The sequence below is a fragment of the Onychostruthus taczanowskii genome, unplaced genomic scaffold (assembly GCF_017590055.1).
Source record: "Onychostruthus taczanowskii isolate IOZ18803 unplaced genomic scaffold, ASM1759005v1 scaffold61, whole genome shotgun sequence".
Taxonomy (NCBI): domain Eukaryota; kingdom Metazoa; phylum Chordata; class Aves; order Passeriformes; family Passeridae; genus Onychostruthus; species Onychostruthus taczanowskii.
The window spans coordinates 1,990,074-2,003,735 of NW_024503790.1; the positions used below are offsets into that span (position 1 = coordinate 1,990,074).

The 13,662-nt window shown below is 48.1% G+C and overlaps 1 protein-coding gene across 1 annotated transcript; it reads right to left on the minus strand.

The window, feature by feature from the left end:
• Nucleotides 1–7,455: 7,455 nt before the first annotated feature.
• Nucleotides 7,456–13,644, minus strand: LOC121343930 (F-box only protein 2-like). The gene is made up of 6 exons (XM_041419525.1): nt 13,509–13,644; nt 11,800–12,134; nt 10,592–10,718; nt 10,406–10,501; nt 9,934–10,069; nt 7,456–8,903 (listed from the first exon to the last, which is right to left on the minus strand). Exons 2-6 carry the CDS (start codon nt 12,041–12,043, stop codon nt 8,769–8,771), a joined length of 738 nt encoding a protein of 245 aa, XP_041275459.1. The 5' UTR covers nt 12,044–12,134; nt 13,509–13,644; the 3' UTR covers nt 7,456–8,768.
• Between the last annotated feature and the right edge of the window lie 18 nt (nt 13,645–13,662).

Sequence of the window (13,662 nt, forward strand, 5' to 3'; positions counted from 1 at the left end):
GGTGGGAGTGTCTGTGTGGGTAACTGAGTCTTTGTGGTGTTTCCATCAGTCCAGGCAGAGTTACCAACAAACCATCCTCCTGCACCAGCACACAGACTCTGTCTGATTGTATTTGTCTGAGAGAAGAAAGACTTGACAATAATCCTGCTGACAATTAATTGGCTTTTGTTCAGCAAGAGTGAGCAAGATCTCATCTTAATCTGTTTCATTATTTCACCTTGTATAGCACAGTCAACACAAGATTAGGTTTAATTTTCAAGCAAAATGCAAAGCCATTACTCCTATCTGGATCAGGATTTTATCTGCTCCGTTTCACAGTGCCTCGTGTGTCAATATTAATGAGAGGAGCTGCATTATGTGTGGTGAGGTAGAAATATCACTGCTTGATTTCAGGACCTTCTGCAAGGATTGCAAGTAGCAGAGCTCTGATACCACCCTTCTCTACTCTCAGCTTTTCAAAAAAGAATGTTCATGCTCAGGGAAACTTGGAGATATATATATACATACATATATATTGCATTTCAGTGCTTCTGAGCATGGCAAATCTGCAGTGTGCTCTGTGGGAAGCAAGCCAAAGCTTCCTCCCCTCCCTGTCAGTGCCCAGCCAATGTCACCCTGTTCTTCTAAGTTCTTGTAAGCCTTCTGATGTTTATGTTTTTGTAATGGAGTTCTTACACACTTTTATGTAAATAATTATTGGTTTTGCATTCTTTTCTGGAGGAGGAGAAATTTGATGGACTGTTGATTTGACCAGTGTCATGGGAGAGGTGGCAATTTCATCCTCCAATCCAGGCTTACTTTTGGAATTCTATATATATTGAGATTGAAAATAAACTTCCCTTCTTTTTTACCTTGGAGGTTCCAGCGTGTGTGTCATTTTATTTTGTGCCCTATTGCGACAAGCCCGTTCCTGCTGCAGGGAGATGTGTTTCCCCACAATCCATCAGCCCAATGAGAGCTCTTATGGCTTTATGCAGCCTCTCTGGAGCACTGATTGCACTGTGGTTAATGGCTCTGCACAGATACAGCTGCACACGAGTTGCTCTGAGTGCCTGCAAGGGAGGTCAGCCAAGGGCATGTGTGATGTGTCTGGGACTCCTGCCTGCTTGGGGAGGGCTGCAGAGCTCTGCACGCAGAGGAGGTGGGCAGAGGGGATGTGAGGGGCTTTTTATTTCAAGGGAAATATAGGTTGGATATTAGGAAAAAGTTTTTCACAGAAAGAATTATAAAGTTCTGGAATGGCTGCCCAGGGAGGTGGTGCAGTCACCATCCCTGGGTGTGTTTAACAAAGCCTGGATGTGGCACTGGGGGCCAGGGTTTAGCTGAGGTGTTGGGGCTGGGTTGGACTCGATGAGCTTGAAGGTCTCTTCCAACTTTGTGATTCTGTGATTCTGAGTGCCTGGGCAGACACAGACAGCCCTGCTGCTCTGGGTGGGACTCTTCTGAGTCCTGTGGGCTGCATTAAGGTTAGAAAATACTCTGCAAGGAAAGGCATGTTACGAATGTGAGTGATACTTCAACGCTCTGGGATAGTGTTGAGTGAATTGTGCTGCTTCCACTTGAACTTGAAAGGCCTTTGTCTGTGTTCAGGCAGCTTTCACTGCTCTGATCACTCACTGCAGTTTGAAGGGCTGTCTGCACCCAACAGGGGTGTGCTGTGTCTGCTGCCCAAGAGCCAACAATCCTTCCAAAATGTGCACAGGTGTCCCGGGCGGCAGGGACAAGTATTAGGTCTGTGCAGCAATGTAGAGGATTTTGTGGACAGTTAGCTAGCTGACAAAGGTCATGCTGGAATAATACCGTTAGTTAAGCAAGGAGAACAGGATGAGAGTAGGGAATCAATGTCTGAAAGCGGCAAGGTCACTGTGCCCTTGCCAAAACTTGAGGTTGTGGGAGAGGTTTGTTAGCTAGCAAGAATGAAGGAACGATAGGAGAAACCACAACAAGGTGAAGACAAGAATGTAAACGTAGACGTAGTTGACTGATAAACGACTAACCAACGATGAGCTCGCATTTTGCAATATGCATTAGCCTTATTAACACTTATAAATATGTGTGCCTATTCAATAAACTTCTGAGACTTGCTAATCACTCATATTGCGTGCCGCATTTCTCCCGCCGATCGCAACACAGCAAAGGCTGCACTGCCAACCACGCCAGCAGGCACTGCTAGAGAATGAGGAAAAACATTCACACTGAGCTGCAGCCGGAAAAAAACAAGGCGCAGGGCTCAGGGGCAGACCCAAAAGGAGCATCCCGACCTGTAATGACATCTCCTGTGCCAGCAGCGGCTGCTGCCCGCAGCCCGAGTGCCCTCTGCTGTCACCAGGCAGGGACCCGAGCTGAGCAGGGGGACACAGCCCCAGCTGCCCTCCCGGCTGTGCCTGCCCTCTCTGTGCTGTCATGTGTGTTTGTTCCAGCCAGGTCTCAGCTCCTGGAGGTCTGTAACACACCCAAGATAGCTCAGCTACCTTTGGAGGCATAAAATCAGCAGCATGGCTTCTGTTGCAGTGTTGGAAACAAAAAGGTTTAATAAAAGGCAAAATAACAAATAGAAAAACCGATCCAGGTGTAAGAGGTTTTTGCTCCTGGTAAAACACTTCACAAAAGCAATTAGTTTCTTTTTTCACATCTTTTTCTAGCAAATTGCTTAGGTGGGACTTCCTGGCTTCTGTCCAATTAGCTGTCCTTAAGTTTGAGGTGGAGTCCCTTAGGCCTATGAGATGCCTTTTCACCTGATTGAGGAGAGAAACTTCTGGGCTTCTTTCCTTTTTAGGGGGATAAAGGAGAGTTTTGCCCCCCCATCAAGAAGGGGCACATTCCTACACCATTGTCACTATAAGACACAAAAAACCACAATGCAAACACGCTGCTGTTCTGGAGGTAAAAAAGGGGCAGTTCATTTTCTGACTCCAACATTTACAGATTTCCAAAAGTGACAGTGGACTGGAAGGTGACAGTGCCACCTCTCCAATGACACTGGACAAACCAACAGTCCATCAAATTTCTCCTCCTCCATAAAAGAATGCAAAACAATAAGTTGTTTACAGAAAGCGTGTGAGAAAGTTTGTTACAAGAATGTAAATATCAGAAGGCTTAGAAAATCTTAAAAAATCAGGGTGACACACTGTACCTGTGACATCTCTTCCTCGTCAGTCTTGATCATGAGCATGCTGTTCTGGTTGTGAAGCTCTGCTTTACACACAGGCTGCTGTGGAAGGAGCTCAGCCCTCCTAGCAATCCTTGTGCTTGCCAGGTCCTGTGAGACTTCCCAGCTGAACTCACTGTAGCCGTTCTCTCTGCAATTCCAAAGTGTGTCCCCAGCAGGAAAGCATCTTTAGGTCCTTATTTCCCTCCTAGGAAAGGAGACTGAGGAAGGGGAGCCACTGATCTGAGGACATCAGAAGGAACTAACTGGATGGAAGGAGAAGCAGGAATCAGGTTGTTACCCTGTTCTTCTAAGTTCTTCTAAGCCTTCTGATGTTTACATTTTTGGAACGGAGTTTCTCACACATTTTTATGTAAATATTAATTGTTTTGCATTCCTTTCTGGAGGAGGAGAGAATGGATGGACTGTTGGTTTGACCAGTGTCATTGGAGAGGTGGCAATTTCATCCTCCAATCCAGGCTCACTTTTGAAAGTCTAAAAATATTGGAGTCAGAAAATAAACTTCCCTTCTTCTTACCTTGGAGTTCCAACGTGTGTGTCATTTTATTTTGTGTCCTACTGTGACATGAGGTTAGCTCACTGCCAAGGCTGCTGACATTTGGGCTACTTTGTCCCCTAAGGTACCTGAATGACGTGGGACAGCAGTGAAGGAGGTGTGGGAGTGGCTGCAAAGGGAGATTGTGCCTCAGGGAGTGTTTCTTCACTAGTCCAAGGCTTTCCAGTTCTTGGGAGGGTTTCCCTCTTGACAAGCAAGGATAAATCCCTGGTTTTCCATCCCACTGCCTGTGACGCTACTGCTATCTGACCCTGAGGTGATCTCATTTGGTTAGAGAGCAAGGTGCCCATCACAAACACCAAGGTGTGGGTTCAAGCCTGGGTGGGCCATTTACTCAAGAGTTGGACTCAGTGATCATTTTGGGTCCCTGCCAACTCAGAATAATCTGTCAATCTGCTAATCTCTGCTACAATTTCTCTGCTGCAGTAGTTGATGCTCTGCTGTCCTGTCTTTCAGAAGTGCTGTTCCCAGCCTCTGATTTAGAAGGAATCAAGTTTCTAAACTACCCTCCCTTTTACAACTGGCTAGAACAGCTGGGCTGCTAGCAACAGGGAATTGTCAGATAGATTACTTTTATTCTCTGCCCCAAGTGTCCCATCCCCAGTCTTAAATTGCCTAGTGGGGGAGAAAACTCCTCAATCTGTCCACATCCCCCCAGGTGGGTAGTAATAAATGTTTCATATAGAAAAATTCTATTAGACTTTACAGGAGATGTATGATAGTGCTTCCTTGCCAGGACCCCATATTGTTCTGTGCTGCTCCTCTGCAAGAGATTTGCTGTAGAAGTTAATACGGAAAAAAATCAACCAGCCAACCAACCAACGAAAAACCAAAACACCTAAAATCCCCCAAAACAAAACCAAAAAAAAAAAAAAAAAACCCCCCCAAAAAAAAAAAAAAGAACAAACAAACAAACAAACAAACAAAAAAAACGTGTGACAAAACCAACACAAAAAAAAAAAACCTCAACCAAAACCAACAACAACAAAAACACCTAAAAACCCCAAGGAGAGGGAAAAAACCCAAACCAGAAAACAAACTAACAAACTCCTTTTAACTATAATGACATTTATATCCAAGATTAACTGTGGTGCACTTTGTAGAAAAGAAAATTACAGTGGTACAGCAGACACCAAGGAGAATCAGCTACCCAGGACTTCAGGTGCCAGCTGGTAAGAGCAGGACAGGGTTTGGTGCTGCTCTAGGGCTTCTTGTGGTGCCTCTGAGTGTTAAAGCAGTTGGGGTAAGAGATTCCATGTGGTGTCTTGGCAGAGAGGGAAAGGCTCCTTTCCTAAACTCTCCAGTGCCATCATCCACCTTTCCATTCCCCTGTGGGTGTCTGGAAAACACTTCTGTGTTCAGCACAGCTCAGCACTGCTGGGTGCCTTGTGGGCATGATGTGCAAAAGAACAAGAGCCCTTTCTGCAGCTCTTGCTGCCATGACCAAGACTGGGAGGGACCCTTTTATGTGGTTTTGGCTTTTTGGTATTTTTTTTTCTTTCTTTATCATGAATGTTTCAGCAAGAATCAATCTTTGTGTTTTAATGGTCAGATTTCTAAATACCCTGTGTTTGGGGGATGCAAATATCTGATATAAACCACTTGGGCAGACCTCTTTCTGTGTGTACAGCACACATCTACATTGGTCACCAGTGTCCCCAGAAGCTACTGTGTAGTGTCACACAGCTGCTTGCTGGTGTTGGCACAGCAGAAAGCAGAAGTCACCTTGAAATGGTGGGTGACAGAGCCCTACAGCAGCTGGGAGATTTAATACAGGTAAGGCCTTTTGCCACAGTTACACTTAGTTTCTGTAACCCTGTGAAATTGCATCTCAATTTCCATGAAGTCTGTAAGGGGTGAGAAGCCATCACCCTCCTGCACTCTGTCTGCCTCTGGGTGAATTGACATCACTTGGAACTGGGTGTACATGGACGGTGCAGTGTGTTCAGACTTACAGTGTTTGATCAAAATTCAAAAGGCATTTGGAACAAAATAAAAAAATACAACATGAACATGAGCAAGACTTTTTTTTTTTTTTTCCCCATGTGCCCAGACACTTGCTTTGGGAATCTAGTACTGGCATGGCTGAATGTGAGGAGTAATTGCTCCCCTGAGGTCAGCCCTGGCTTTTGTGAGCAGCTCTGTGAAGCAGAGGTGGCTGCTCTCTGCAGTGAGGCTGCAGGCACTGAGTGTCTGGGAAAACACCTCTTGGAGGGGAGTGGGAAGGTCAGGACGAGCTTTGCAGGTGGCCCTGACAGCAAATGTGAACACGAGGATATCCTAGGGTTATGATGCTTGTATCCCCAATTGTGTGTTCTGTTTATGCTGGATATTATGTTCTGTGCCTTCAAGACTGGCTCTGAAAAGTTTTGTTTTGTTTTGTTTTGTTATCAGCCTGCTCACTCCCCCCCGGCTGGCGGGACACAGACGGGGCAGTTCATAGTGCGGCTTTTGCTTTTTGCTCTGGTTTTCACTTTGTTCTTGCTCCTGCTTTGCTCCTGCTTTGCTCTTGCTTTTGCTCCTGCTTGTTAGTTAGTCTGCCTAGGCAGTCCGAGTTTTCCCTGGACTGTTTTTCTTTGCTTTTCTTGGAACCACTCGAGCCTGCTCCGGACTGGGACCTGGGAAACACCGAGAGTTTTCATCTTGTGGCTGCAGCAGCCACCCCCAGCACCGGAGGGACCAATAACAGAGTGACCACTGCCAGGAGAGACTTTCTGAATTTGCCATCTTTTTCAGAGTGGTGAAAGACTGTTGTCACCTGGTATTGTTCATTTTGTGTGCTGGAGGTGCTTTGCCTGTTAAATAAACAGGTTCTTTCCACTTCTCTCCGAGGAATCCCTCCCGAAGCGGTTATGGGGAGGGTCCGTGTGGGTTTTCTTTCTGGGGGGGCCCCCTTTGGAGGTTTTCTCCCAAATTTGCCCTAAACCAGGACAGGGGGGTACTAGCATAAAGAGGGGGTGCTGGGAGAACAGAGCTCAGGCAGCTGGGTTCATTTTAACAGAGCTGCTGGGGAGGCTGTGTGAGTTTGGTGCTTCAGCCCAGATAAAGCCAAAGGGGGGACCATGGTCCTACCCCATATGTACAAGGGCCACAGTATCTGAAGGCTTTATCCTGAGGTTTATCCTGGCTGTAGGATGGTGACTTAGGAGAGGTTCAGTCTAACAATTGCAATAAGGTGTGAAATATTGATTCCCTCACTACACTGATTCCTTAGGGACAAATGGAGATTGTTTCTTCTGTGGGGCAGGGAGTTGGCAATGAGCTGATTATTAACTAAGAGTTGCACTAAAGGCTAAGGGTGGGTAAAGCAGCACTGCATGACAGTGTGTGCAGGGGTAAGGGAAGGGAAACAATTACATTCTGAACTGATTCTGGTGCCTCCTGGGCCAGAACTGAGGTTGAACTCACAGCAGAGCTAGTGACAAATGACCTGGAAGGTGTGCAGCAGGGCTGGGCTCTGTAGAAGCCTTCCTGTACCTTCTCCGTGCCTTGAATGAATTCCCACTCTGTTTGAAATGCACCTCTGCTTGCTGTTACACTGCAGACCCACTGCACATCAAGTGCCTCCCATGGGCCCAGGGGAACAGAGCAGGGACCTCCCTCAGGGACACCCATGGTATTACACACAGCAGTGACTGCTGCTTTTGGAAAGCTCCACATGATCAGAAGGCAGATGCTTGAGCACAGGGGACAAATACCCAGTACAAAAGAAGAAATCCACACACAATTGTGTCACTTTATTATGCTTGCCTGGACTCTGTGTGTGTGGCACCCAGGTGCAGTTGTGCAGAAAGCCTGAGGAAGCAGCATGCACAGGGTCCAGGTGGGAAGCTCCTTCCTTTGGCTGCAGTCACTACATGTGTCAAGAGGCACTCAAATGGCAGCCCAGGGAGGGAAGACACATGGACACAAAAATAGACTTTCTTTAGACAACACCAGCTCTGTTAGGGGATGCTCTTCTGAGTGGAATAATAGCAGGGACAGTCTTGGTTCAGGAAAGCTTAGGGGTCTGTTCAGGAGGGGGCACACAGCCCTGAGTGATATCAAGAAGCTCAGGTGGGAGACTGAAGTGCTGTCTTGTCAGCAAGCACACGGCAGAGGCAGACTGTACCTGCAGACACGGTCAGAGAGGTGGAGCAGCCAGCAGCTCTCTGTGTCCTGCCAGCAGAGTCACACTGGATGACCAGGATGCTTGTTGCAAGCAGCTTGCAGAGGCCGGGAAGGGGTAAATTAGTTTGTTTTCATTTGTTTCTGGACCCCATCCCAAATGTTTTCTAACCCACTTCCCGAAGTTGCTGTCATCTCTCTCACTGCCAGCAATTACTCTTGGATGCCATCTATCTGAGGGAGCCAAATGCAGCCCCAGGGCTGGACACCAGACATGTTTCTCTTTCCAACATTTCCCTTGATAAATGGATGCTGGGAACAGTGTAAGAGAAAAGGATTCAACCTCTCTTGCTTTGCATTATCACTAAAAATTGAACTAACAGTATTGACAGCCAAGCTAGAGCCCCTCTGTGGTAAAGAATAAAAGAACCTTTTGATAAATGGAAGAAGCCAAGGTTCTCACTGCAGGTCATGGAAACAGTTGGGGACAGGGTTTCCCTGGTATGTTTTGAGACACAGGGTCTGTGGTTTTCTTTATTCTTTTCTTCCCACTCTACCTTCCAGAAAATATACTTAAAGTATCCCTTCAAGTTAAGGAGTGCCCAAGTCAGGGAAGCAGGCAGGAGAGACAGCTGACTCAGGCTGGGTGCCAGGGATTAGAGACTAAGAGAGGAAGTCTGCAGGATTTTTAGGTGATCTCCTGTCTGACAGAGAACACCAGTGCACGTGGTGAGGCTGAGTCTTGTGGTGCATTCACAAATTCATTCACATTCTTTGCACAGTCCCCCTGAGGAAGGATGGGTGGTGGCTCCTGGCATCCTACGCAGAAAGGCCATTTGCTCTATAGCCAGCAGCAGCACCATGCAGAAACCATCCAAAGGCTAGGGATGCCCTGAGGGAAGTCAAGTCCAGCATGCAGACGGTGGTTGAGCAGGGCTATGGCTCTACTGTCACGCTGCTGTGGGTGACACGGACGCCGTACCAGCCCTTCCAGAACAGCGTGTCCTGGCCACCGTGCTCAAAGCGCACAAAGCGCACCCCGGGCCCGTAGCTGGAAAAGGTGTGAGAGATCTTTGGGACAAGAGACAAAAACAGTTGTTAGTAAGTGTCAAACCACCACACACCTACTGCTGTTCAGTGCACAGAGCCTTCAGCCCCACTGGCCACAGTCAGAGCTACCAGCATGGGTTACAGTGGGAGAAGCTTTGATCCCATTGTTCCGAGGCCACCGAATCACTCCCAGCTGGACATTCTGTGTCCAGTTCTGGGGCCCCCAGTCTAGGAAAGACACTGAGATGCTTCAGCACATCCAGAGGGGGCAACGAGGCTGGAGAGGGGCTGGGAACACAAACCCTGTGAGGAACCACTGAGGGAGCTGGGGGTGCTCAGCTGGAGAAAAGGAGACTCAGGGGTGACCTTATCACTCTGCACAGCTCCTGAAAGGTGCCTGTGCTCAGCTGGGCTGGGCTCTTCCTGCAGAACTGACAGAACCAGAGGTCACAGCCTCAAGCTGCTTCAAGGGAAATATAGGTTGGATATTAGGAAAAAGATTTTCACACAAAGGGTGATAAAGTACTGGAATGGCTGCCCGGGGAGGTGGTGCAGTCACCATCCCTGGGTGTGTTTAACAAAGCCTGGATGTGGCAGGGTTGAGTTGAGACATCAGGGAACAGGTTGGACTCGATCTTGAAGGTCTCTTCCAACCTTGTGATTTTGTGATTCTGTGACACCTCCTTACACCTGGTAGTGGTGACTCAGCAAGTTTCCTGTAAAGCAGCCTCCCTTTTTTCTTTTTCAATCATAGGATCATGGCTCCAGAGAACACATGACAGAGCTTTCTCCTCCTCTTGGAGAATTCTTCTGCTTTCACTTTTCCTTTTTCAATCATAGGATCATGGCTCCAGAGAACACATGACAGAGCTTTCTCCTCCTCTTGGAGAATTCTTCTGCTTAAAAATATTCCTGATTCATGTACGTTGGGTGTCACCTGCTGAGCCCTGTAACTCACCTCAGTCCAGCTGGCATCATTTCCCTCAGGGATGGTGACAGTGTCACTTTTGTAGGTTGGTTGTCACCTGCTGAGCCCATACCTGTAACTCACCTCAGTCCAGTTGGCATCATTTCCCTCAGGGATGGTGACAGTGTCACTTTTGTACTCAGCCAGCACATCCTCATTCTCAGAGAGCAGCTTCACACACAGCTCATAGAGGCAGCCAGCATCACTGCGTCCTGCATACCTGCAAGGAGAGCCAAGGTGTTGCCATTACCTCTGAGAGCTCTGCAAAGGCTCCACCATGCTCACCAAGTCACTGAGGCCTTGCTTGGAGATGGAAATCTGCAATGGTTCTTAGCCCAGCCCACCACCTCCCCTCACTGACCACAGGAACCTGGGCTTGGAGTTCATGTGCTCCAACAGTTCAGAGCCTGTGAACTGCCTGTGAGCCCTGTCCCACATCCAGGATCCTGGCAGATGAGGTTTTAAGGCCCAATATCTAAATAAGGTCTATGCCTGCCCTCTCTTCCTTATCTTACTTAACCCTCTGCCTGTCCTCAGAGCCTTCCTTAATACTTACCAGTCTCTTACCATGATTTTAGGCTGGGTTGTGTCCATCAGCTCTTCCCAGTAGCCCTCAGCCCTGAGGTCAATGACCTGAGCCTTTCGACACCACCTGAAACACAAGATGCCAATGATATCACTGTCTCTCCTGGGAGAACCAAAAATGCCCCCTTTCCTGAGTAAGAGAAGAAAGCAGCCTTACTCATAAGATGTGACAAAGTATTTATGGACTTCTTCACTAGGAAATTCTTTTCCAAAGTCCCCTGGGAGCTCTTCAATTTTCCAGCCATCACCTCCATTCTCTACCTCTCCCCAGTGCTCCAAGCCTTCTGCAAATGGCAGGAAAGAAACTTGGATGAGTCCTGTGGATGTGGGGAACTTGACCATCTCCCAAGGAACCTTCCTCTGCCTTGAGAAAGTTTGATATTAAACACAGCACTGATTTGATACGTAGACTATGGATATGTTTGTTAAGTAGAGGTCAGGCAAAAACCTTTAGTCTGACTGAGCCTAATCACTCCAAACTTTAACATTCCCCAGCAAGGGGCTGTGTACGGGGGGTAGAAGTACTACAGGGAGAGAATTTAGGTATTCTGAACAGTGTCACCATTTTCAGTGTCACAGCACACAAAGACTCTGGGGACAGATGCTGATTGCTTTATTTCTAAGTTTTATAAAGCACTGAGTGGTATTTTCTGAAGCAAAGACCTTAAACATCAGTGTTTTCAAGAGAGAAACCTGGATGTTGGAAAAGCTTGCAGAAGGTCACTTGTAAACGAAATGGGGGAGCTGTGTTGATACTGCTTTGGTCTGTGATGTGTGAAATTGTTGCTGTTTGGGTTGTGAGGCTTGGGTACTTCTGCTTATTGCTAAGCAGCTTATAGCTCTGGCAAGTGAAGGTCATAGATTCAGAATAATGGCACGTGGGGTGTGTGCCCAGTCTGTAACATGGGCTGAGGTGAGGAGGGTAAAAACATGACTGGCCTGAGCTGCTGCAAGGAAAGAAGCCTGAAGGGCTTGGTGAGCTGAGGGCAGACTCACCCCTGAGCTGGGAAAGGCTTCATCTCTCCTGTCATGGCTTAGCAAGAAGCAATAGAGAAACAAATGCCACAGCCACTACTGTGTTGGATGGTTTCTACACAGGACATCTTTGTGTCTCAAACATGATCCTTGCAGAGGTTAGATAAAGTTGATGTTATGTAAAGGCCTTTGCAGAGGGCATTGATTATGAAGGGCCTTTGTGCTCATTAAATGATTTGGCTGCACGGATTGAGTGACTTGACTCTTGGGCAGGGAGAAAATTCTGCAACCTGACAGCAGCTAAGATCTATTTTCACAGAGTAGCCAAACACAATTCTCAGTGACTGGTCACCTCTCTGACACCCTGAAGCTTGTTGTGATGTCTCTCACCTTCACCACACGGGTTCTTGATGAGATTCTTCCTTTTCTTACTCAGGAAGTAGAAGCTTTGCCAGTTCTCTGCATCTGACCCTGCTCTGGTGAGGCCTTCCTGCTGACACTTGAGGATCCAAAGCGCAGCTCCATCAACCAGGTTCTTCCACTGGCAGCAGACCAGGCGGCACACCAGCACCAGCTCCACGGCAGGGAGGGAGGCCAGGATTCGGATCAGGACTGCCTCAGGGAGGGACTCCATCCCTGGGGCAGGCTGGGCACAGCTGGCTGAGACAGAGGGCGCAAAGGAATGGTGAGGGTTTCCACCCTCAACAATGCCAGACAATGATGCACTAGGAAAAAAAAAAAAGAGAAAATAAATATGTTATTTGAAGGCATGATTTGGATTCCTAGCCTCAAGGTCTCCTGCTCCTCATTACATTAATATCCTGAAGCAGATTACAATTTTTATATTCTAAGTAAAAGCCCTGAATGAAATCTGCCCACAAAATGTATGTATTTGACCACTGAGTTTGTTCATTTTCCAGGCTGGAATCAGTCCTTCCAGAATCAATCCTTCCAGAATCTCTGCTGCTGCAAAAATCAGCTTCCTAGTACTGATTTCCTCTGCAGAGGAAGGCACATGGGTGTTTGTTCTGCCTTTAAGAACAACCCTGATAACAAATGCTGCAAAGCAGTACTCAGATATTCCAGCTTCTTGCCAGGTACCTCTGCAGTGGTTCATTCTATAGCTGACAGTCTTTCCCTCAGAGTGCTGGCACTTAATCAGGAGCCTGTATAAAGTAAAGGTCTGAACATAACTGAAAATAACTCAGCTGATCTTCTCTAATATCCTATTGTCTATGGCCTCATAACTGGAGGAATGAAGTCAGAAGTGTTTGCTCTAACTCCACGTGCTAATTCTGAACTCCAAACAGCTCTCTGCTGCCCTAAGTCCAGTCCAGGTGCTGCAGGGCTATGGAAAGATGAGTGTGCAGATTCAGAGCCAATGGCATCCGTGAGGGATGCACTGTGACACTGCTTTTATGTCAGCTGAGTCCTGGTGCTGGGAAGCTGCTGAGATTGCAGCAAACCGCATGGATGTGGCCAAACTCCTCAGGAATGACTCATTAAGCCTGGAAGAGCACTAAGAACAGAGGTGAAATACCCTGGCATGCAACTAAACAAAATACAGCGGTGCCAAACCTGGCAAGGAAGGGAAGAAACTGGGAGTCACTGCTGTAGCAGCATCCTAAATCTACACGTTCAGATGTGTTCTCTATCTGCACTGCAGCCAGCAGGGGCAAACTGTACCTTAAACCTCCCTGGCTTTTATGGAGACAGCATTAGTGATTTGTTATTCTCCCCACACTTCCAACCTTCAACCAAAGTCCCGAAGGCCAAAACGCAATTTTTTAAAAGGAGGCGGGAGGGATCATGCTGGTTTCATCTCGTACAGGAATTTCAGAAGCCTCTCCTGCTCCCTGCCTGCTGTTAGCCAGGCTTCCCCCCGCACTGGGGAGAGAAGCGGAGGTACCTTTCCTTCCCCGCCGAGGCAAGCATCCAAACCGGGAAGGCTTTGCATCAGGACATGCTCCCGGCAGCACCCATCCCCTGACGCGTTCGGGGTACACGCGTGTCCCTCCTCCTTCCTCCTTCCCCAGCGCTGCCCAGGAGACACCCGGGCAAACCCGCGGAGGCTCAGGGGAGGCACCGAGCGCTCTTACCTGAGCCGCTGCTGCGGGGGCTGGCCGGAGCCGGGCTGGCCGGAGCCGGGCTGGCCGGAGCCGGGCCGTTCCGAGCCGCGCTGCACCGGTCACGGCACCCGGGGCTGGAGAGGGCGGCCAAAGCTCCCGGGATGGAGCCCCGCGCCCCGCCCTG

Bases quoted from the DNA above. Each gene is read 5' to 3' on its own strand.
- LOC121343930 (XM_041419525.1), bottom strand. From the start codon at position 12,043: ATGGAGTCCCTCCCTGAGGCAGTCCTGATCCGAATCCTGGCCTCCCTC. The intron at 10,719-11,799 runs GTGAGAGACATC...TGCCATTTGCAG, and splicing joins CAAGAACCCGTGTGGTGAAG to AAGGCTTGGAGCACTGGGGA. The intron at 8,904-9,933 runs GTGAGTTACAGG...CTTGTCCCAAAG, and splicing joins ATGATGCCAACTGGACTGAG to ATCTCTCACACCTTTTCCAG.